Here is a 25,923-nt window from a genome sequence, read left to right as displayed (position 1 = left end):
TGCCATTTATTTTCGAATATAATATGGAGGAATAAAGAGAGATTAAAGAACATATAAATTTAAACGAGGGGGGCGGGCTAAGAAAGAGGGAAGAGTCCTGGACTCGTCGGAAAAATAGATGGGCGGAGGGGTCCGGGTCCAGTGGACTCTCTTAAAAATATACACTATTTACAAGTCTGCTGCTGAACGTACCCCTTATAACATAGAATGATTATGTATAAATACAAAATGGGCCAATTACATTTTCGGAGGTTTCATCATTATCAGCCAATCACGATCTAGTTTGAGTTACTGAAAATAATAATTCGATTTTAGATTACGTCACCTTAAAAACCCGCATTTGATTGGCCCACTTCAATCGAGTCACGGCCCCCTGCACGCGCTCACCCCCCTGCACGCGCTCGCGTGCAGGGGGGTGAGCGCGTGCAGGGGGCCGTGATCGAGTGATCTAGTTTTTAAACATGGTAGACTGTTTCTTTACTCGTAAAGATTTTTCTCTTATATGCAAACGTTTTGGATAACTATTGACGGCTTTTAAAATTCATTTTGCGCGTGAAAATACCTCTACATGTTATGGTAAAAAAAGCACGCAAAGAAGGCTGTGTGCCCAAGACATGTACGGGTAGTGTCGCGCGCTAAAACGTCATTTCAAAATCCGTCAATTGCGTTGTTTGTTGTTAAGGCTCCTCGATGTTTCATTTCCACATGTAGAAAACGATTTGCGGTGGACGGCAATGTGTCGTTGTACACGTAAATGTTTGGGTTTCCTTAAGCCTCGGGGCAATTTGAAATGTTAACAAACAGCGGGCTTTCAAATTGATGATTTGGTAAAAATTACTTCAGGAAGTTCAGTGAGCCTAGTGGAACGACAACTCAGGACTATAATTACTGCATTATCCGTTTTTTTAAAAACACTTTATTTAACATTGTAAATATCGGTCTTCGTTGAGTACTATATCTTATGTTGTTTAACAGTGGAATGTTTAATTTAGACAGAGTGTGAGACATTTATCTTGGCTAAGCTTCTAACAGAAAAAGCATATTAAATAGAAGGTAAAGTTTTGAAAAATAAGACCATTATCAGTATGATTGTTGCTGTTTAATTCAATGACTGTCGTCAATTCGTCATAAGTGTCATTCTCTAGTGTAATATATTTTTTCTGGGATATAATTACTCTTTCATAAGGTTTTTGTTTATCTAAGTTTCTACAAACATAATAATAAATATAATATTACTTACTTTAAATGTGAAATAACCTTTAAGTACAAAGGTTAATACTAAGGACCTTCAGTCACTGCTTCTCCCAAAACTACCATTGACCAGGGAGTACAGAACGGAAGTCGTTTTGACGGATCTTTTAGGGTTCTCAACCAAGAAGCCAGAGAATCGAGGTGGGGTGGGTTGAAAGTGGGTGGAAAGGTTGGCAAAATACGGGACAAGATACGGCTTTTTGCGCCATCTACCTAATTTTTGTGGCTTTGTTGTTTATAGAGGAAGTGGATGCTGCCGTCTTTCATTAGATAACGTAGATCCTAATTGTAAATATTTAAATTATCTTACAACTGGCAATATTCCAAGTTTCTTTACAACTGAAATCATAGTACTAAATCAATGTAAATATAATTTTGTATCATATTTCAAACCTTAAGCCTTGGTTTGGCTAATATATTTCCGATTTTTGCCTTTAACATGGCCTTTTTAAACACATTCCCTAAAATAGAAAAATAAATTGTATAAAATGATATAAAATAATTATAAGATCTGTTAAAATAATTACAATTTTTTTTTTACTTTTGAAAGTCGATTTATGTAACAATATTACAATAGTCCATGCTTATATTCACCACGTGTAAAATTTGAATTTCTCAACAAAAACCGCATGGCTGCTGATAATAGATGGCGTTAAATAGTCGGAAGTGTCCCGTATTTTGCAGAGGCGCCTGCTGAACTGTTACAGTAGCTCATTGCAGCAGAACCAAACAACCCCCCTCTTTTCATCTCCCGTTATGTACTCCCTGCATTGACATTGCCTGCTATTTTAAAAGTTGGGCCTATGTCAGGCCTAGGCTTAAATATTTTCAAAGCGAACATAAACGAAATCTTATTTATCTTCCTCACAATGACATTGAAATATTCCTTATAATAAGTAAATATGAAAACAAAACTAAAAGTTCAAAAAATTTTAACACTATTATTAAATAAAAATTCAAACACGTTGAAGTGGTTCATGTGAAAAATTCCAGCAAAAACCTATGGGAATTCTGCGAGCTTGGAACGGATGGACCCTGTAAAAATCGTCTGAGCTTCTACTATTTTTAACCGCCATGTTATGGCGCTAGCGGCTTGCCGTAGTCAATGAATGGCCGCTGATTGGCTGAAGCTTAAGCAAAGACTATGTTGGCTGAAGCTTAAGCAAAGACTATGTAATCATTAGTCGTTGCTACAAAATGACTTGGCGTCAGGTTCTCCCGTAGACGGCAGCATTCTAGGTAGGAGTATAAGATTTCTATGTGAAGAAATAGAGCTAGTGGCATACTTATGAGTAATTATGTTACATATGCTATTACAAATTTAACGATGTAGCTCGTCGCAAAGTTGCGAACATGTCACAGTCGGAGCAAGGAAGATATCACGCTATATCTTCCTTGGTCGGAGCATTTACGGTCCGTGGTCGGAGCAAAGATAATTTAAACTTGTACAATAGATTCGAAATCACTCTCTCGCGCGTTGCCGATAGCGTTTACCCCCTTCCCGCTTCAACGCAGAAAAAATTCGCTCCATGGTTTGCAGCTTACCGCAACCGATGGAGCCCGATTTTTCTGAGGTCACATGCCGGAAAAGGGTAAACGCTTCGTAACCAAACCGTCAATGGGAAAGCTCTCAGTATTCGAATCTAGGGTACGAGTTTAAATTATCTTTGGTCGGAGGCAGACTTGTAAATAGTGTATATTTTTCAGAGAGTCCACTGGACGCGGACCCCTCTGCCGATCTATTTTTCCGACGAGTCCAGGACTCTTCCCTCTTTCTTTGCCCCCCCCCCCTCGTTTAAATTTATATGTTCTTTAATCTCTCTTTATTCCTCCATATTATATTCGAAAATAAATGGCACCTAACCAGGCAAAGCCTATAAAATTTTTATGGTAATAGGCGCTTAAATAAAACATCTTCCCAGAAATTGCCAAGAAGTAATATTTCCGACAGTCAGGACTCATAAGTTACTATTTATATAGTGCTTGTTGAAATATTAGAAAGCTGGAAACTTTCTCGAACGTAACATCGGTTTTTTGCTAAGCCTTAACATGCCAAAAAAATTACCTGGTTAAAAGGAAACACTTGTTGCATACCGTACTGCAAAAGAAATACGTTTAGTTCTAAAGGAATTAGTTTTCATCTTTTTCCGAAAGATAATTTCATACGAAATGAATTAACTCTGCCTCCATGAGAAGCCTTAAAATTGCCCGGTAATATAAAAATATTACATATAATTTTAATTATTTATACCATAAGAGGATGATAATAATAATAATATTATCTTCTTATACTTAGTTTTAGTAACATTATATATTTTACCTTAAAATATATTATCGAAAACTAACATTAGTATGTTCCTTATACACGTGAGCCGACGCGTTTTTATCTGACGCAAAATTCTCATGAGGGCAAAAACGCGTCTCCTATTGGCTTAAATACGACTATTTGGCTAGCCATTCTAACCGTTTAACCGACCGACCGAAAATAGCTCCTTCCCAGATGAATTTGGAGAGGGGAGTGGAAACCGAGTATCTTTTATTGAAGCGTCCATTATAATAATGGAATACAGAACAAGACTATTAATTATGGACTAATAATTTCCATTCCCCACACGGGCCACACCTGTTTAAGTTAAAAGAGGTTTTTCCCTGGTAGGCCCAAGTTTTCCAAATTTTTCATTGGTCATTGTAAATTTCTATAGGCCTCACAGATAAGTAGTAGTTGGGAGTCCGACTAATATTCGGAAAGCTGATATAGTGGCGGTCAGTATACACTATACAGACTGGAAGGACGTCCTTCCAGATACAGATGCCTCAAAGAGAAAAAGAATTCTCCTTCTTATTTAATTCTCGAAATTTTCCCTCTTTTTACACAGCTAACGATATAATTTGAGGGAGTCCCGTGGACTCTTTAGCCCCTTCTAAAGACATTTTTTTAGGAGTCCCGTGATTTTTTTCCGGGGTTTTTGACGCGTGGACTGGACTGCCGCTATTTACAAGTCTGGTCGGAGGCAGTACGCGAAACCAAAAGAAAACGATGTGATAGCCAGCAAACCTGATTATAGTCACGACGTCGTTGTGTATTTAAGTTTTTTTAATCCAATATATTGATATTATCCACTTTTTATATATTAAAATTATCCCCTTTGCTATTTGCAACTTTTTAGACTGTAGTATTCTGTAATCATGGACCAAGAAACAATTTGTCTATCTAGCAGCTGCATTATAAATTATTAAGCAGACGAAAAGCTAACAAGAAATGTGATTGGTGATCTAATTAAATAAACTTATTGATAAAAATTATCCAATTGGTTCCTTTATTAGTCACGTGGGCTATTCTCACGACAATTCAAGTTGCCAGATATGTAAATTATTTCGCACAATGTTCCGAGAATTTGGTTATAAAAGTGCGATTTCAGCATAAAAACTACTAACTTTTAGCTATAAAATATAAAATAACTTCAATTAATTATTTTTCGATATGTCTCTAAAATTGTTTAAGAAATATATTTGTTTTAAAGAAAAATTAGTATGGTGTTAGTTTCTGCTTTTTATAATTTTGGGCGATATTTTTCTATAATTTTAGCTTTGAAAATAAGAATGGAAAGCTGGCAACTTCGGGTATATTTTTGGCCTTTCAGTCAAAATGGCTCTCAGTATAAATAGGAGGTTTGAGCGATTCGTGTCGTTCTTTATTGTACGTTTCATGTGGCATGTTCGTCTAACAATAAATTTATTAATTGCCAATGTAATACCGTCATGGGATTTTGGATAAAAATGAATTGAAATAGGTATGAAATTGACTTTTATGAACTTCGAATATGAACCCTTGGCTGTGGTCATTGGCTACGTAAACACCCGGAAAAATCACAAGTTTAATGAATGCAAAGGCCTATTTAACTTAAGTTTTAAAATCAAATTTCCAACTAAACATTTTTAGAAGCAACATTGAACTTACCAAGTGCGTTTATGTTTCAAAGTTTTGCATTCCAAATAGAATGCCACACTATATCATAGTAACCCACATTCTTTATATTCAAGCATAAACATGTCATCTTAAATCTTATTTGAAAGTTCATTATGGTATCCCGACTTGACCGTTTATTTCTGTTACTTGAGACTGGGTCCTCGGCAGTTACACGTAAGGCAGCTGCTCTCCAACTTGGAGAAGTACAAAAACTTCACCCTCATGAACTTCACAATCTTTTGAGCAAGGTACTACTCACTTTCTTTCCAAAAGCAATTTACAGCTCAATAAAACTTGCACATTTTTGTAGGTTCGTCATTATTTGCACAGTTCTTCTTGGGATACAAGAATTGCAGCTGGTCAGGCTGTCGAAGCAATAATTAGCAATGTGCCTCAGTGGGAGCCAATTGGAGTTGCCAGTGAAGGTAATAATTATTTTCTCAGTAGGTTTATGATTTAATTATTAATATTTAAAATATATTTTAGAGAATGCAGATGACACCAAACCTGATATTTTTCTAAAAGGCCGCATGAATTTTGATAAATTTGATATCAACAAAGTTATGAGTAATGGTATTGACCTGTTGGGCTCTGAAGGATCAGAATATGAGACGATAGATCATCCAACTGGTATTTCTAATATACTTATTACTTTAAAGCTGTTTTGGTCTTATATAATATGTTTTTAAAGGGAAAAGTGCCAAACTACATCTAGCTGAGCAACGACTAAAACTCAACAAACGGTTAGGGTTAGATTTAGCTGAAAAAATGGGCTTGAACACCAACGAAATATTTTCCAATGAAGATTTGTATGTTAAAAATGAAACATTCAATGGTGAAGAGAATAAAGTAAGTTTTATTTAATTTTTATAGTTTTTCATAAATTTATATTTCTTTATACTATAAATGTTGAAACTTTGAGCCATGGTTAATTATGAATTATTATTATTTTTAAAAAAAGCTGCTACTTCATGGCTTTAAAAAAACTTACAATGGCCGAGTATAGAAATATTTTGGTTTATTGTTATAGTCGTTCGCTGCAGAAGGACCACAGTCCGAAAGCTCAGATTTAAATTTAAGTGTTTTTAAAGCCATGAAGTAGCAGCTTTTTTTTTTTTAAATAATAATAATTCATATTTCTTTGTTTTTATAGAAAAATTTAGCCGAAGTTTTTGAAACTGAAATGAATGCCGCAAGTTGCTCAAACCGAGAAACTTTACGGAATAGAAGACGTAGCCGACTGTATTCCAAACAAAGATCTAGAGACTCTGGTTTTTCCAGCCAAAGTCCAACCACTTGTGATCCTCCACCTTTTAAAAAAGTGAAGAATGTTTTTGTTGATCAATCGTCCCCTGATGTGACTGTTTGGGACAGTGTTCCTGATAATGAAAGCTTATGGGAAGATGTAAGAGGTTACTTAAATTTTTTTTGTAATATTTTCTAATCATTTACTAATTGCAGGGGAAAGATTGGCCTTTTGAATTGTTTTGTGACCAGTTGTCCCAAGATTTGTTTAATTCATCTTGGGAAGTTCGTCATGGCTCAGCTACAGCTTTACGTGAAATTATAAGAATTCATGGAAAAGGCGCCGGACGGTCTACAGAATTACCAATGGATCAGGTATGATTAATCCCTGAACTATGCGATAGTGCAAACAAGACTTAGAGGGAATACTTAACCTTTTGAGGAAAATATGCGATATTTCAGCCGATAGATCTTCCAGTAGAAAAACTAACCAACAAGATAATTTGTAAAAAAAAAAAATGCAAGCAGCGAGAGATGTTTAACACACAACATCTAAAATGATAAATAGTACGAACCGTGAGAACTGTCATAATGGTTAATGGTTCACAATAAGTTTGAGTAATTAATGGGAAAATGCGGAAATAAAACTGAACAAACAAGGGAGAAAAACATCAAACATAAAACCCCCAGCAATTTAAAGAGACGAAAATCTAGAAATATTGAACAGATACGGCAAAAACACTACTGTTAATCCACTTGAAATTTTTAGTTTTCCCCTGGCAGGCCTTTCAGTCGAAGAATGGCATATTTTCCTCAATGAAGTTTAGTTTTCGCCCAAAATTGTTAGTCAGGTAGTTTGAATGTCTTCCTCTGCAGGCCGACAGTGCTCTCATTATTTTTGCTTCCAGTAAAGTGAAAATATCTTTTAATGCATTGCAATTTAATCATTTAAGATGGACATCATTAATCAACACTGGCTGGATGATATGTCATTACGTTTGATCTGTGTCTTAGCATTAGATAAGTTTGGGGACTATGTTTCGGACCAAGTCGTGGCTCCTGTCCGCGAGACCTGTGCTCAAGGCTTAGGAGCAATATTGAAGCTGATGTGGCCAAATGGTGTGGATGGTGTTTTGAGTGTCTTACTTCAATTACTTCGTCGTAAAGAATGGGAAGCCAGACATGGAGGATTACTTGGCTTGAAATACTTACTTGTTGTTCGAGAGGTATGTTACATCTTTATAAATGTGTAAATTTTTGCTTGAAATTTATTATTTTAAGCAGGATATGAGGTCCAAGTTGATGCCGGTTATATTTGATCCGGTTTTCCTGGGTCTTCAAGATCCAGTTGATGATGTAAGCGCGGCGGCTGCAGCTGCGCTGGTTCCAATTACAAAATCACTTATTATTTCACTGCCGGAAAAGGTATGGTTTTGGTAGAATCAGTTATTTTCATTTTTCCCTGTTATATTAACTCTTTTGCACAATTTTTAGGTACCATCAGTTTTAACAATAATATGGGAAATGCTTCCCGAATTGGACGATCTTACATCTTCCACGAGTAGCATTTTAATGCTGCTTGCCTCTCTACTTTCATATCCCTCCGAAGCTAAACTAAGGTTCATGAACTAGGATTTTTTGTTAAATTTGATGTTGAAATACTTATAATTGTCTCTTTTCAGTTCAAATTTATCGACGTTAGTGCCTCGTCTTTGGCCCTTTTTAGGTCACAATTCAACAGTGGTTCGTAAATCAGTCTTACAAGCTCTTCAGATGTTAACTACAGAGCATAAAGATGACGTTAGTTTTATTTTGGTTTTTATTTAACCATTGTAGTTGCTCATTGCTTTGTATTTTGAATCAGCTGTGCGAATCATGGTTAATTCCAATTCTGCCAGATGCCTTAAGATTAATTTTTCAACGCTGCCTCGTTGAAAACAGTTCAAATATTCACGAGCTTTTGTACACTGTAGGTTTTGTCATGTTATGAACTCATTTGACTTAAAAAAATTAACGCTATTCTTTATTCACATTCACACAAAGGTTTGGAATCAATTAATCAACCGTAGCCCTTTAATTGATCTCCTGAATGCCGCGTGTCCAGTTGTTAGTGGCTGGCTTTGCCTCATGATGCATCCAGCCAGAGTAGCCATTGATCCCGCCATTACACATTCCTGGTTAGCCATTAAGAAAAAGAATAAAGAAACTGAGAAAAAAGTTACTAAGAGTCGTAGAAGTGATGGTTCTTCAATGTGCGAGCAATATTACATTGGTGGTTCTGAAATCTTGTGTGATAATACTGCTCAGTGGGAGAAAAACGTCATGAAAGCCAGGATTATGGCTTCAAAGTATGATCGCTATTTTCTCTTACTACGCCTTCATTTTTTAGTTATTAATTATGATTTTCTTTACAGATTTTTGGGGCATTTGTCCAAGTATGTTACAAAACCAGTCCCGGGTATTGTTTACACACCCCAGATGGAATCTCCTGTGGATTGCTTTGCCCGCCTGATTTTGTTCCATCTTAATTCAAAATCTGCATTACAACGTTTAGCTGTTGGCTTGGTGGCTTTTCATTGGGCGAGAGAAGAAACTGATAACGAATGTCCAATGTCTATTAAAGAGAAATGCCTGCAATGTCTTAATGAGAAAATTCTTTTTGATGAGATTGCCATTTCCTTCACTCGTATGCAGCAAGAGTGCCGAGATTTTATGGCATTTGTGAAGCATCATAAGTTGCCCTTGGAGTCGATTTTTCAACCAAGTGGCGTTTTAACATTGGAGCAAGCCACTCTACTTTCAACTACCGTATTTGATAAAGTTATTGCTGGATCTAAGTTAAAGCCTAAAACCTTAGAAGTATTAGAGGATAGACGGAAATCTCTACATCGTACTGTTACTGAAACTAGTCATAATCAAGTTTCTCTAAATATTGCGTAAGTCTGACTGCCGTGACTTCATTTACCATTCAAGTTTAACCAGCTGATTTTTAAAGGGTTCAATCAACAATCGCAAGTGCCCTTGTTTTTCTACAATTTCTTCCTGAAAAATTAAATCCCATTATCAGACCATTAATGGATTCGTTAAAGAAAGAACAAAATGAACAATTACAAGTAAATTGAACGAGCAAACTTTTAAAATAAATTTATATGTAATAATATTAATTTTATAGAAAACATCTGCAGTGAGTTTAGTACGGCTAATGGAACTTTGCATAACTCGAACGCCATGTCCTAACCCTAAAATCATCAAAAACTTAATTAACTGCATGTTAACGGACACAAACTTTGCTCCGATGATTTCAAACCTGCCTTCTCCAGCAACATCTGGCCATAACTCTGAAGGATCAGGCAGTAACGAAAGCTGCAAGCGTCCTGTCAATAATGTTTCAAATATTTGCAACAAATGCGATGGAATTCTTACTCTCTATAACATGGAAAAAGTATTTTTTCTTTACATTTTAACGGTCCCATTATTTCGTTCATTAATTTAGTCTAATTTTAGTTAGCAGAGAAAGCGAGTTTGTTTAAACGTTCTAACTCTGTTGTTTCTAAGAAAAGTGGTTCTGAAGCTAGTACTTCTAGTACCGTGCGATCAGAAGAAGAGGTATTATTTTAATATTTGGTTCTTTCTTTCTGTACTTCAATTATTTTTGTATATATATAGGCTGAAATTCAGAATAGAATTCAAAGGGATGGAGCCATAAGTGTCTTTGTGGAAGCTGCGTCTTATTTTGGCGAATCACTACCTCAAAAACTACCAACGTTGTGGGATTTATTCTTTCAACCTCTAACTCAAGAAGTAGACTGCCAGAGTATTGGTGATAATTATTTGATTAGATTGTAGTATTAGACTTAATCTAATTTAAGAATTTACTCTAGATTTATCAAAGAACAAAGAAAATGAAGAAAAAGCTCAGGAACTGGTCAACAATCTGTTAGTTTTAAAGGTCACAGCATCATCAGTTAATCCCAAACTCTATCCAGAGGTAAACATTTTTATTTAGGTTTGGCTTTATTAGCATTATTAGCATTATTTCATTTTGCTTATTTTTTGGTCACACTATTATTAACATTTTATTTTTATCATTAAATATTTTTTCCAGCTAGAAAAACTTTTACCTCGTCTCGCGGCCTGCTTAGACCATCCCTACACTTCTGTTCGTCACATGAGTTCCCTATGCTTGGGAATACTTAGTAAAGTCATCACTGAACCGACTATGGATTTAGTTTTGAACAAAATTCTTTCCAATTTGAGCTCGACTGATGATTGCCGTCAGAAACAAGGAGCTATTGAAGCTATTTCGTGTATTATTGAGCACCTAGGCCTGGAAATAATTCCTTACATTGTTCTCCTAATCGTACCTATGCTGGGACGCATGAGTGATCAAAATAAATCCATCCGTTCATTAGCTACACATAGTTTTGCTTCATTGATTCGTTTAATGCCGCTGGAGGGAGTGATTAAAGATCCTCCAAAGGAGAGCTTAGCCATTACAAAACGAAAAGAACAGGAACGCAAGTTTCTTGAACAGCTTTTAGACCCTAAGAAATTGGAAAGCTTCAAAGTTCCAGTCACGATTAAAGCCGAGTTGAGATCCTACCAGCAAGCGGGAGTTAACTGGCTAGCTTTCTTGAACAAATATAAGCTACATGGTATTCTCTGTGATGATATGGGTCTTGGAAAGACATTACAATCAATTTGTATCCTATCTGCGGATCACTTCTTAGCAGAATCTAAGTATAAAGTAAGATATATTTTAATTTCATCCTTATGCAGTGGTGTAGTCCTAATAAAAAAGAACAGGGGCGCTACCTGGGTACAGCCAACTTCGATGTTTGCTGCACCAGCCGCTATAAATGTATGTTCAACTTCGATTTTTAGCGTGATCGAAGCTGGCCGTACCTAGGTAACTATTTGAAATTGTTATGGTATTTTCCTCCGGGCAAAATTTATAATAAATTCACACACCCTTTATTCGAGAAAAATTATTTACAAAATAGAAGCAAGGCGCGCCCTGGCAAAATGGAAAAACCAAGGTGGGGCGGCGCCCTGCCTTTGAAAAAAGCACCGGGGTGACGCCCTGGCCCAACTACACCACTGATTTTAGGAGCGTTAAAAGTGAAGAAATTTCAATATTTACAGGAATCCCCCAGCCCCGACTGTAAGCCCTTGCCTTCACTGGTGGTCTGTCCACCTACTCTGACTGGACATTGGGTTTATGAAATTGAAAAGTTTGTTAGTTCAATGTATCTAAATCCGTTGCACTACACGGGTCCACCGGTAGAAAGAATGAGGTTGAGGAAGAAGGTCAAGAAACATAATGTGATTATCGCTTCGTATGATATTGTACGAAATGATATTGATTTCTTTGGAGAAAGACATTGGAACTACTGTATATTGGACGAAGGCCATATCATTAAAAATGGGAAAACCAAAGTAATAATTTTTGTTATGTTGCTAATCAAAATTTTTCTCTAAGCACCAACCAAGTAAATTCTTTGATTTTTAACTTTTAAGCTGTCACGAGCTATCAAGCAATTACAAGCAAATCATCGTTTAATACTCAGCGGCACACCCATACAAAATAATGTTTTGGAACTTTGGTCACTGTTTGATTTTTTGATGCCTGGTTTTTTGGGAACAGAAAAGCAATTCAATGCTCGTTACAGCAAGCCTATTCTTCAAAGTCGAGATGCCAAATCATCCTCCAAGGAACAAGAAGCTGGTATTTTGGCTATGGAGTCACTTCACCGACAAACTTTGCCATTCCTTCTTCGAAGGATGAAAGAAGATGTACTCCAAGACTTGCCCCCTAAAATAATTCAAGATTATTACTGCGAGCTTAGTCCCCTGCAAGTACAACTTTATGAAGACTTTGCCAAGAGTCGAGCAAGAAAACATTTGGAGGATGACCTCATAGAGGAAAGCGAGAAAGTGGCCAAGAATACATCTCATATCTTTCAGGTTACTTATTTTTTGGTTAAAGGGAGTATGAACTTCCATATTTATGGTGGATCATGAAACTTCACGTTTCTGCTATCAGGTAGAACTGATTGGTGTCGTGTGTTAGGAACTTTTTTTGATATAATTCATACTTCTTTTAAGACTAAGCTTCATTTTTGCTAAGTCTCGGTTATTTTTATTATAGGCCCTTCAATATTTACGTAAAGTTTGTAACCATCCTAAATTGGTTCTTAATCCACAACATCCTGAGTTTGAGGTAATTACATCTCAACTAAAGCAACAAAATTCCAGTTTACATGAACCCCAACATGCAGCAAAATTGTCAGCTTTAAAGTAAGCAATCTAGTGTTAATCCTTGGTTAGCCATTTTTAATTCTACTTCATTTAGACAACTATTACTGGATTGTGGAATTGGTGAACAAGGAAATTCCAGTCTTTCAGAACCAGAATGTGTTGTCAATCAACATAGAGCCTTGGTTTTTTGTCAACTGAAAAGCATGCTTGACATTTTGGAAAAAGATTTGTTAAGGTAATCAATTTGTAAAACAATACTTTCAATTGCTCAAATTAATCACTCTAATTAATCAATAGAAACCAGATGCCAAGTGTAACGTACATGAGGTTGGATGGTAGCATTCCTCCAGGAGCAAGACACTCTGTTGTACATCGTTTCAACAATGATCCATCAATAGATCTTTTACTTCTAACAACCCAAGTTGGTGGGTTGGGTTTGAATTTAACTGGGGCTGATACTGTGATTTTTGTGGAACATGACTGGAATCCAATGAAAGATTTACAAGCCATGGACCGAGCCCACCGTATCGGCCAAAAGAAAGTAGTCAACGTATATCGTTTAATTACAAGGGGAACATTGGAGGAAAAAATTATGGGGTAAATCAAACGAACGTTTTTAGGATGTTAAAATTCTAACCTGATTTTGTAACAGTTTGCAGAAGTTCAAAATGAATATTGCAAATACTGTCATAAGTCAAGAAAATTCCAGTTTGCAGTCAATGGGAACGGACCAACTTCTCGATCTATTCACTCTCGATGCCATCAACAGTCAGAAATCACCGAATAACCAAGGAAGTTTCAGCGAAGGGTCCCACCTGGAGCAAGAAAAGTTGAATAAAAGTGTAAAGTCGGTGTTAGAAAATATGCCGGAGCTTTGGGACACAGATCAGTACGAAATGGAATATGATTTAGATAATTTCATGAAAACTTTAAGTAAAAGTTAATTTATTTTTAATGAATGGTTTTTGTGTGAATTTTTTGTTGTTCTTACATGGTGTATCTGTTACTAAGCTTTTTAGTAAAAACTCTTGTCTTTCTTATTTACATTGTTTAAAATTTATTTTGATGAGTTTTGTATAATACAGAATGACTAATAGGGTGGTTCAAAAAAATGCAAATATCGAAATGTTTTGGTGCACATTGATTTTCTTGTTCATTTTGGTGGGAAAATGACCCAGGGAAAATTTTAAGTAAATTCATTAATATTTAGGACTGCCTCAACGAGGTAATGTTTTACCACTATGAACTAACCCATTTATAAGCAAAAATCAGTTATGTCACTCAAATACTTTACTTGAACGAAAAATTTAATATTTATTACTTATTTAAGTTTACACAGGGTTTATTATAGTAATAAGTACCGATACACAATAAATAATTAACAGGTCCTAACTTGTGATTTTCAGCAGTTATGACCTGGTTTAGTGGGGCTTTATGCCAAATATTTTATTGTGTACCGGTACTTATTTCCATAAAAAAACCTTGTAAAAACTTAAATAAGTAATAAATAATAAATTTTTGGTTCAAGTAAAATATTTGAGTGACATAACTTGATTTTTGCTTATAAATGGGTTAGTTCATAGTGGTAAAACATTACCTCGTTGAGGCAGTCCTAAATATTAATGAATTTACTTAAAATTTTCCCTGGGTCATTTTCCCACCAAAATGAACAAAAAAATCAATGTGCACCAAAACATTTCGATATTTGCATTTTTTTGAACCACCCTAATGACTAATTTCCACTAATTTTTTTTTATTTGAAATAATGGGGTATATGGGTAGAACATTTATCTGCAAGACTACTGTGTTGGTATACTATTAACACTATTAACAACAAAAACAATGGAAAAAACTTGGAGAAATAATTAAGACAGATAATAGATTTGATTATCGATGAATAAGCGGTGCTAGAAAGCTCAATGCTTAGGTTTTTCGAACTTTCACACCATCATTGAGCAAATTGATTAAAATTCGCGGTCAAAATAAGTGCTTTTAAAATTTGCCGGTAGATATCGACAGCATCGCATATACTGGAAATTATTTTCAAAATGGCAGAGACCGTAAAAGATACCGGTGTTTTGGATGAATTTGCTTAATTGTTAAGGCAAAGTAATAAAAACCTATATTCGAGACACAAGGGCCTATTTCAATCAACAAAATACCTGTGCATTTGGATATTAAGGTTAGTAAATATATATTTATTTTCTTTAGTCTACGTTAATTGAGAATAATGGGCAAGGCTTAAACATTTGGAGCATATGATTTGCCCGATTTGGTGACCAAATTCAAACATTTACCTAAAAGTGTAAATCCCCATAAATTTAAATGAAAGCTGTAAGTGAATCAATTATGCCTGCAAAGATGTTTGACATTTCTATTTGAACGCTTGCAAACATCAATAACAGGTTTTCCCGTTGGTTAAGGAATAAAAGACTCGCACCTGTCAATTATGACCCTGAGGCTCTAACTCCAACCCATTAATTTACTTCATCCCTAAACACCGAAAATTCCGAATGTTCTGACGCAATAAAAACATGATATGTCTCTATGCTTTCCCACACTAAATTAGTGCATCCAAACTCCCTAGGGGAAAACTAGTCTGCAAAAGCCATTAAGGTTTTTAGTGAATTCATTAATGCCATTGAAAATTCCTTTCATTTTCCTTAATATATTAAAAATAATTTTTTTTTATATACCTTGAACTGCGGATTTAATTAATAGATTTAAGGGTTGGCTCAAATATTATAATGGAGGGAATGATTTAAATTAGTATCATAATTAAATTCATGGCCTCATTTACATCCAGACATTGATTTTTGAGGTTTATCTTTTGCAGCACAGAAACAAAATTAATGATAGGCCAAAAAGATGTTTACTTGTCTATTTCATTATCTTAATCGTCTGATTTTTTCGCTATTTCTGACGTAATAATAGCAAACACTTGGATTTCTAATCTAACAATTTCTAAACATATTTCAACCTAGTAACAGGGTTTTATTAGACAGGCTAAACCACCCCTTGAAAACATGTAGGGAAGAACTTGTAGGACTGTAGATTGTATTCAATAAAGCTATTCCTACAAGTTTCCGATGGCTGACTTAACCTGTCTAATGTAGCTTTATATTTGCAATTATGCCTGAAAATGTGCAAAATATAGTTTTTTTTGTCTTATTACTAAACTTAATCCTAACAGTGGAAATTTTGAAGGAGGCCCAACAAATAAGTGGAAACCTTTTGGGGTTTAACTTATGGGCATGAAACTAAAAATATATATATATATACTTTTGCAATTTATTATAGAAATATACATCATGAAATTTAATTTAATGATTTTGTTGGGTGGACGGTTTTAATAGTTATCTAATAAATCATAAAAATGTTGATAGACAATTATTCCTTTTTTGTTTTATATAATTGCGAATGATCCACATGAGTAGGGTAGTTTGAGGGGGGCGGAAAGTATAAAATGTTACGTAAAATGAGCATTTAAATGGACTATGAAGATTGACGATGACTTAGCAGAAAACCAAATGTTGAATAATCCTATCAAATATTTGAACTTAGATGATTTTGACATATTATGTCGGAACTTTGTGACTTGACAAAAAGTACTCAAAAGAAATCGACAACAAAAATGTCTTCCGATAAAATCATACTGTTGTTAGGCCCCACTAACCTATCTAGTATCTATTACATCGCAATGACGTAATTAAAACAAATTGCGATATGGCCAAGGCTTTAGTGGACGATCTTTAACTACTTGACCTTGGTAGAAACTTAGAAAGGCTTAAAATGTCTGAAAATAGTTCAAAATTTAGTTGTTTACATTTAATTTCCGGATTTTCACTTACGTCAATCTCTTTTTTTTTGTTAAATACCATATAAAAAATTATCTATGACGCAAAAATTTGATAAAAAATCGAGCCCCCAAAACTCACTTGAAAAACATTATCGTGGCGCCATTTTTTTCAAGATAAAAAATCTAACCTAAAGGACAGTGCCCTGCAGGCCTAAATTCCGTGTTTTACAGCCAATAGAAGTCACTCCTACGGCCCACGTGACCTTCTTCAACCAATCTGAGGACGCGAAAATTAGGGAGTTCGCCAAGGCTTAAGACATGTACTTGTTTTTATTGATAGTATAGAAAAGATGATTATATTTGTAAACAAAATTCCTAAGATCGTTCGATCTCACAATTGCCGTATTGGTTGATGGATCTCGTACTATTTGCTACCCACCTACTTTAGAAAACCTTCATTCAATAAAAACAAAATACTAATATGGGGTGGTTTTTAGTCTATTGATAAGATACAACCGTAGGCCTTACAAAACATAACGAATTATGGCCAATTTTTATTTAAATAGGCTATATACTAGTAAATTGATTTAGTGTTGAAACTAGCTGTATTATTGGAGGCGGTTAAACCTCCATTTTATTAAGTCCCTTGGAGGCGGTTAAACCTCCATTTTATTAAGTCCCTTGGAGGCGGTTAAACCTCCATTTTATTAAGTCCCTTGGAGGCGGTTAAACCTCCATTTTATTAAGTCCCTTGGAGGCGGTTAAACCTCCATTTTATTAAGTCCCTTGGAGGCGGTTAAACCTCCATTTTATTAAGTCCCTTGGAGGCGGTTAAACCTCCATTTTATTAAGTCCCTTGGAGGCGGTTAAACCTCCATTTTATTAAGTCCCTTGGAGGCGGTTAAACCTCCATTTTATTAAGTCCCTTGGAGGCGGTTAAACCTCCATTTTATTAAGTCCCTTGGAGGCGGTTAAACCTCCATTTTATTAAGTCCCTTGGAGGCGGTTAAACCTCCATTTTATTAAGTCCCTTGGAGGCGGTTAAACCTCCATTTTATTAAGTCCCTTGGAGGCGGTTAAACCTCCATTTTATTAAGTCCCTTGGAGGCGGTTAAACCTCCATTTTATTAAGTCCCTTGGAGGCGGTTAAACCTCCATTTTATTAAGTCCCTTGGAGGCGGTTAAACCTCCATTTTATTAAGTCCCTTGGAGGCGGTTAAACCTCCATTTTATTAAGTCCCTTGGAGGCGGTTAATCCTCCATTTTATTAAGTCCCTTGGAGGCGGTTAATCCTCCATTTTATTAAGTCCCTTGGAGGCGGTTAAACCTCCATTTTATTAAGTCCCTTGGAGGCGGTTAAACCTCCATTTTATTAAGTCCCTTGGAGGCGGTTAAACCTCCATTTTATTAAGTCCCTTGGAGGCGGTTAAACCTCCATTTTATTAAGTCCCTTGGAGGCGGTTAAACCTCCATTTTATTAAGTCCCTTGGAGGCGGTTAAACCTCCATTTTATTAAGTCCCTTGGAGGCGGTTAAACCTCCATTTTATTAAGTCCCTTGGAGGCGGTTAAACCTCCATTTTATTAAGTCCCTTGGAGGCGGTTAATCCTCCATTTTATTAAGTCCCTTGGAGGCGGTTAATCCTCCATTTTATTAAGTCCCTTGGAGGCGGTTAAACCTCCATTTTATTAAGTCCCTTGGAGGCGGTTAAACCTCCATTTTATTAAGTCCCTTGGAGGCGGTTAAACCTCCATTTTATTAAGTCCCTTGGAGGCGGTTAATCCTCCATTTTATTAAGTCCCTTGGAGGCGGTTAAACCTCCATTTTATTAAGTCCCTTGGAGGCGGTTAAACCTCCATTTTATTAAGTCCCTTGGAGGCGGTTAAACCTCCATTTTATTAAGTCCCTTGGAGGCGGTTAAACCTCCATTTTATTAAGTCCCTTGGAGGCGGTTAAACCTCCATTTTATTAAGTCCCTTGGAGGCGGTTAAACCTCCATTTTATTAAGTCCCTTGGAGGCGGTTAAACCTCCATTTTATTAAGTCCCTTGGAGGCGGTTAAACCTCCATTTTATTAAGTCCCTTGGAGGCGGTTAAACCTCCATTTTATTAAGTCCCTTGGAGGCGGTTAAACCTCCATTTTATTAAGTCCCTTGGAGGCGGTTAAACCTCCATTTTATTAAGTCCCTTGGAGGCGGTTAAACCTCCATTTTATTAAGTCCCTTGGAGGCGGTTAAACCTCCATTTTATTAAGTCCCTTGGAGGCGGTTAAACCTCCATTTTATTAAGTCCCTTGGAGGCGGTTAAACCTCCATTTTATTAAGTCCCTTGGAGGCGGTTAAACCTCCATTTTATTAAGTCCCTTGGAGGCGGTTAAACCTCCATTTTATTAAGTCCCTTGGAGGCGGTTAAACCTCCATTTTATTAAGTCCCTTGGAGGCGGTTAAACCTCCATTTTATTAAGTCCCTTGGAGGCGGTTAAACCTCCATTTTATTAAGTCCCTTGGAGGCGGTTAAACCTCCATTTTATTAAGTCCCTTGGAGGCGGTTAAACCTCCATTTTATTAAGTCCCTTGGAGGCGGTTAAACCTCCATTTTATTAAGTCCCTTGGAGGCGGTTAAACCTCCATTTTATTAAGTCCCTTGGAGGCGGTTAAACCTCCATTTTATTAAGTCCCTTGGAGGCGGTTAAACCTCCATTTTATTAAGTCCCTTGGAGGCGGTTAAACCTCCATTTTATTAAGTCCCTTGGAGGCGGTTAAACCTCCATTTTATTAAGTCCCTTGGAGGCGGTTAAACCTCCATTTTATTAAGTCCCTTGGAGGCGGTTAAACCTCCATTTTATTAAGTCCCTTGGAGGCGGTTAAACCTCCATTTTATTAAGTCCCTTGGAGGCGGTTAAACCTCCATTTTATTAAGTCCCTTGGAGGCGGTTAATCCTCCATTTTATTAAGTCCCTTGGAGGCGGTTAATCCTCCATTTTATTAAGTCCCTTGGAGGCGGTTAAACCTCCATTTTATTAAGTCCCTTGGAGGCGGTTAAACCTCCATTTTATTAAGTCCCTTGGAGGCGGTTAAACCTCCATTTTATTAAGTCCCTTGGAGGCGGTTAATCCTCCATTTTATTAAGTCCCTTGGAGGCGGTTAAACCTCCATTTTATTAAGTCCCTTGGAGGCGGTTAAACCTCCATTTTATTAAGTCCCTTGGAGGCGGTTAAACCTCCATTTTATTAAGTCCCTTGGAGGCGGTTAAACCTCCATTTTATTAAGTCCCTTGGAGGCGGTTAAACCTCCATTTTATTAAGTCCCTTGGAGGCGGTTAAACCTCCATTTTATTAAGTCCCTTGGAGGCGGTTAAACCTCCATTTTATTAAGTCCCTTGGAGGCGGTTAAACCTCCATTTTATTAAGTCCCTTGGAGGCGGTTAAACCTCCATTTTATTAAGTCCCTTGGAGGCGGTTAAACCTCCATTTTATTAAGTCCCTTGGAGGCGGTTAAACCTCCATTTTATTAAGTCCCTTGGAGGCGGTTAAACCTCCATTTTATTAAGTCCCTTGGAGGCGGTTAAACCTCCATTTTATTAAGTCCCTTGGAGGCGGTTAAACCTCCATTTTATTAAGTCCCTTGGAGGCGGTTAAACCTCCATTTTATTAAGTCCCTTGGAGGCGGTTAAACCTCCATTTTATTAAGTCCCTTGGAGGCGGTTAAACCTCCATTTTATTAAGTCCCTTGGAGGCGGTTAAACCTCCATTTTATTAAGTCCCTTGGAGGCGGTTAAACCTCCATTTTATTAAGTCCCTTGGAGGCGGTTAAACCTCCATTTTATTAAGTCCCTTGGAGGCGGTTAAACCTCCATTTTATTAAGTCCCTTGGAGGCGGTTAAACCTCCATTTTATTAAGTCCCTTGGAGGCGGTTAAACCTCCATTTTATTAAGTCCCTTGGAGGCGGTTAAACCTCCATTTTATTAAGTCCCTTGGAGGCGGTTAAACCTCCATTTTATTAAGTCCCTTGGAGGCGGTTAAACCTCCATTTTATTAAGTCCCTTGGAGGCGGTTAAACCTCCATTTTATTAAGTCCCTTGGAGGCGGTTAAACCTCCATTTTATTAAGTCCCTTGGAGGCGGTTAAACCTCCATTTTATTAAGTCCCTTGGAGGCGGTTAAACCTCCATTTTATTAAGTCCCTTGGAGGCGGTTAAACCTCCATTTTATTAAGTCCCTTGGAGGCGGTTAAACCTCCATTTTATTAAGTCCCTTGGAGGCGGTTAAACCTCCATTTTATTAAGTCCCTTGGAGGCGGTTAAACCTCCATTTTATTAAGTCCCTTGGAGGCGGTTAAACCTCCATTTTATTAAGTCCCTTGGAGGCGGTTAAACCTCCATTTTATTAAGTCCCTTGGAGGCGGTTAAACCTCCATTTTATTAAGTCCCTTGGAGGCGGTTAAACCTCCATTTTATTAAGTCCTTAGAGACGGTAAGGCCTTCATATTATTTTTAAAGGACCTTTTTATTGATAACTACATCTAAAACCATACATATTCAAAATTATAATTTTTTTTGGTTTTTATTCTTTTTGACAAAGAGTTTTATTGAGCTTAATATTAAAGATATAATAAACGTATTCTACATTATTTTTAACCTTCGGTTGGAAATTTGAATTTGCAATCTTACATAAACCGTGGCCAAGATACCACACTTCCTGGTCGTTGAAACTACAGATACGTTTAAACGTTTAAATGCATTTTATTATTTAAAAAGTAAAAATTGCGATAATTCCATTAACATTTCTTGATCGTATCGAATTACTCGGAATTATGCCGTTAAACCGACCAAGGGCTTATTTTATCGGCTTTTCACTATCTGAGCGTATTTTCATAAGTATATAAGATATTCTATCAGTAACGTATCTATTTATACTTAGCTATAATTAATATGTTGAGACCATTTTGAGCTTTAATCCCAATAAATGAAATAGACCCAGTATCTAATTGGTTCCCTAAATTTTCCGACTTGATTAATTTTTGTATACAAAAATTAATTTCTGTTAATAAATAGATGCATTCTTGGTATACAAAAATTAATTTATGTTAATAAATAGATGCATTCTTGGTATACAAAAATTAATTTATGTTAATAAATAGATGCATTCTTGGTATACAAAAATTAATTTCTGTTAATAAATAGATGCATTCTTGGTATACAAAAATTAATTTCTGTTAATAAATAGATGCATTCTTGGTATACAAAAATTAATTTCTGTTAATAAATAGATGCATTCTTGGTATACAAAAATTAATTTTTGGTAGTAAATAGATGCATTCTTGGTATACAAAAATTAATTTATGTTAATAAATAGATGCATTCTTGGTATACAAAAATTAATTTTTGGTAATAAATAGATGCATTCTTGGACTCTTGGTGTACAAAAATGTATTTTTGGTAATAAATAGATGCATTATTGGTATACAAAAATAAATTCTTAGTATAGATGTATACATTCTTGGTATAAATATGTACATTATTTGTATAAATATACATTATTTGTATAAATATGTACATTCTTGGTATAAATATGTACATTCTTGGTATAAATATGTACATTCTTGGTATAAATATGTACATTCTTGGTATAAATATGTACATTCTTGGTATAAATATGTACATTCTTGGTATAAATATGTACATTCTTGGTATAAATATGTACATTCTTGGTATAAATATGTACATTCTTGGTATAAATATGTACATTCTTGGTATAAATATGTACATTCTTGGTATAAATATGTACATTCTTGGTATAAATATGTACATTCTTGGTATAAATATGTACATTCTTGGTATAAATATGTACATTCTTGGTATAAATATATACATTCTTGTTATACATTTATACTTTGTTGGTATAAATATATACGTTCTCGGTATACAAACATACGTTCTCGGTGTACAAACATACGTTCTCGGTGTACAAACATACGTTCTCGGTATATAAACATACATACGTTCTCGGTATATAAACATACATACGTTCTCGGTATATAAACATACATACGTTCTCGGTATATAAACATGCATACGTTATCGGTATACAAACATACGTTATCGGTATATAAACATACGTTCTCGGTATACAAACATACGTTCTCGGTGTACAAACATACGTTCTCGGTGTACAAACATACATACGTTCTCGGTGTACAAAAATACGTTCTCGGTATACAAACATACCTTCTCGGTATACAAACATACCTTCTCGGTATACAAACATACGTTCTCGGTATACAAACATACGTTCTCGGTGTACAAACATACGTTCTCGGTGTACAAACATACGTTCTCGGTATACAAACAAGTTCTCGGTATAGAAAAATACGTTCTCTGTATCAAAGCTCGTTGTAGAATGGGTAAACAAAAATACCATTTTATATGAACTGTCATACTTTATTTGCATCTAATAATAATAATAATCAGATTGACTAATACCCAAGGCACCATCTTATCTTATTAACTTATGGTAGAGCGCATTTCTGTGGTCTTCTTAGAAGAAGGCAGTTAAACTTAGAGCACACTTTCCCCACGTGAAAGAGGTTCTAATCTGTAAGCCCCCTTGGTTCACAAATATTATAATTGGAATTTATGATTGAACGTTTCGAACTGGTATTTACTAGTTTTATCTGGCGCGTTCGAAGGCCTTCCCTTTTTTAGCCTCATCCCCTCTAGTTATAGAAGGGAAGATGCTGCTATTTTCTATGCTGTCGTTGGCGGTGGTGGTGTAAGTGAATTCAGAGCCACTCTTATTTCCGAATCTTACCCCGCTAAACATTAAATTATCTTCAACGGCTTTTAATAGACATATAATTGGGGTGTCGTTCTATCGGTATGAGTTCCCTCTATCTAACCATGTCAGTTAGTTACTTAGTTACTTATTTATCCTTTGAGATATGGCATCGAGGGGTCGGACATTCGTTAAAAAACGTACAGGGTTTGCAAATCCAGTGGATTTTTGGGATTTTTCACTGGATTTGTGGATTTTTCTCTTGGATTTTGTGGATTTGTTTATTTTTCTCTTGGATTTTGTTTATTTATGGATTTTTCTCTTGGAATTTGGGGATATTTTGGATTTTCCCGTGGATTTGTGAAAAATTCAGGATTTTTAAAAAATCCAAAATTATTTGAGGAATTTTTCGTGGATTTTCGATTTTTCTGTGGATTTGTTGAATTTTCTCATGGATTTTGTGGATTTGTAGATTTATTCTATGGATTTTGTGGATTTGTGGATTTTTCCAAGTATTTTGTGGATTTGTTTACAAATAGAAAATCTTTGCCGGATTTTTCGCGGATTTTGGATTTTTCTGTGGATTTTTCACTGAGCGTACGGGATTTTTCTGAATGTCCAACCCCTCGTATGGCATTGTAAATTGATATACTCATAGAAAAACCAGTGTCTGTAATCATACGCGGCAATTTACTGTGCAGCCGAGGCTTAGCGTTTTTTCAGCTGTACATGTCTTTGAAATATGTAAATTGATATACTGATAGAAAATCAAGTGTTTGGTGTGATAAACGACCATTTCAAACTAAAAAATCTAATTTGAATAAAGATTTTGTTTCAGTCTTAACGATTTTTAATGTCTATCAATTTTTAACTTATAAATTTAAAAATTGTTCGCGTGGAAATAGAGATGGTGATGAGGCTAATATTATGGCCTGGGCTATCTTGTTTTGGCTTATTTTTGCGTGTTTACCACTCTCGAGGTCGACAATTTCGGGAAGTATGTCTGCGGTCTAGAGCTTTTTCTATGTTTACAAATTATACATACACATATAACACTATACTTTGAATTATTAGAACATTCCAAAGGCTTGTTCGTTGTTTTCTCCTTTGGCGATTTACTACTTATTGTAAGAAAGATAATTTTTAATATTTTCTTTTCTTACTTTCATCAATCTGAAGATTGAAGAAAATTCAAGAAATGGTTTTGGGTTTTGGCTGGTATGTGCAAAAGGAAATATGGAAAATACTTTGGGCTTATTAACTTATAGTTATGTATTATGTTATTGAAATATACAGGGTGTTTTTTTTGCTCGAAAAAGTGATTTTTGTTTTCAAAAACTATTCTAGAAAGTAAAAATTTGTACTGTACATTATACGTGCCGGAGGACACTTTCTACCAAAATTGGATCTAATTCGAAAAATAAAAATTTAAATTTTAACCGCTAGGTGCTATAAGAAAATTGTCAATGAGAAAATTGTAGAGCGTCACCGAAAACGTACAATTAGCGTTGGCGCGAAAAAATAGACGTCTTTTTCACTGAAAAAATACGACTTGAAAAAGTGACAAGTTGGGCAAGCTAAAATAACTTTTTTTTTGGATTCCATTGGCAGAGTAGTGTAACTTTATGAAAGTCAGAAATTTGTTAATCTGGTGTACGCCACTCCGGTTGAGACCCTTGAAGAGCTGCGTCAACGAATTGTAAGCGCCTTCGACAATATTATTGTTCGCGCCCAAGCCTCCATCGCACCCGAAGGTGGTATTTTCGAAAAGTACTTTTAAATTTTGTTTGTCTCTTTTGTTTTTTTCAAAAAATTCGAATTTTTCATCCTACGAAATTAAATCGTGTAATACCTTCTTCGCCATTGTCTCCTCGATTTTTCAGCGGTGTTTATTGCATTAAACACCAGATTAACAAATTTCTGACTTACATAAAGTTACACTACTCTCCCAATGGAATTAAAAAAAAGTTATTTTAGCTTGCTCAACTTGTCACTTTTTCAGGTCGTATTTTTTCAGTAAAAAAGACGTCTATTTTTTTCGCGCCAACGCTATTTGTACGTTTTTGGTGACGCTCTACAACTTTCTTATAGCACCTAGCGGTTAAAATTTTTATTTTCAAAAAACGTGAAAATATTTTTCGATTTAGATTCAATTTTGGTAGAAAGTGTCCCCCGGCACGTATAATGTACGGTACAAATTTCAACCTTCTAGAAAACATAGTTTTTGAAAATAATCACTTTTCGAGCAAAAAAAAACACCCTGTATATATTATCCGGAAGTTTACACTACACAAACAGGGTTGGTATACTTAAGCGCTCTTTGTTTTTCTAACAACCCTGGATATATTTCGGCGCCCCTGGATATATTTCGGCGCCCCTGGATATGTTTCGGCGCCCCTGGATATGTTTCGGCGCCCCTGGATATGTTTCGGCCCGCTTGAATATATTTCGGAGCTCCTGGCAATACTTCGGCAGCCCTTGATAAATTTCGGCGCTCCTGGATATATTTCGGTTCCCCTGCATATATTTCGGCACCCCTGGATATATTTCGGCGCCCCTGGATAGTTTTCGGCGTCGCTGGACATATTTCGGCGCGCTTGGATATGCTTTGGCGCCCCTGGATATGTTTT

General features: G+C 35.8%; 2 protein-coding genes across 2 annotated transcripts in view; both read left to right on the top strand.

Annotated features, from left to right (window-relative positions):
* Nucleotides 1-4,958: 4,958 nt before the first annotated feature.
* On the top strand, nt 4,959-13,764 carry Hel89B (histone acetyltransferase 1). Its single transcript, XM_090177345.1, has 26 exons — nt 4,959-5,212; nt 5,293-5,466; nt 5,529-5,643; nt 5,705-5,848; nt 5,910-6,067; nt 6,372-6,623; nt 6,680-6,838; nt 7,417-7,689; nt 7,748-7,888; nt 7,958-8,082; nt 8,146-8,263; nt 8,328-8,432; nt 8,507-8,811; nt 8,878-9,399; nt 9,459-9,576; nt 9,636-9,905; nt 9,968-10,069; nt 10,130-10,283; nt 10,345-10,451; nt 10,569-11,210; nt 11,609-11,902; nt 11,984-12,430; nt 12,615-12,763; nt 12,819-12,959; nt 13,022-13,321; nt 13,377-13,764. The coding sequence occupies exons 2-26, from the start codon at nt 5,332-5,334 to the stop codon at nt 13,666-13,668; spliced, it is 5,568 nt and encodes a 1,855-aa protein (XP_090033471.1). The 5' UTR covers nt 4,959-5,212; nt 5,293-5,331; the 3' UTR covers nt 13,669-13,764.
* A 1,020-nt stretch (nt 13,765-14,784) lies between these two features.
* Prp31 (pre-mRNA processing factor 31) overlaps nt 14,785-25,923 on the top strand; it is a 38,118-nt gene continuing 26,979 nt past the window's right edge. The window contains exon 1 of the mRNA XM_090177297.1: nt 14,785-14,906. The gene's annotated coding sequence lies outside the window, so the exon portion shown is untranslated. The remainder of the gene's footprint in view (nt 14,907-25,923) is intronic.

This window comes from Leiobunum rupestre, chromosome 1 (genome assembly GCF_980474605.1).
Source record: "Leiobunum rupestre chromosome 1, qqLeiRupe1.1.hap1, whole genome shotgun sequence".
Lineage (NCBI taxonomy): Eukaryota > Metazoa > Arthropoda > Arachnida > Opiliones > Sclerosomatidae > Leiobunum > Leiobunum rupestre.
This window is presented reverse-complemented; position numbering and strand designations above follow the sequence as displayed.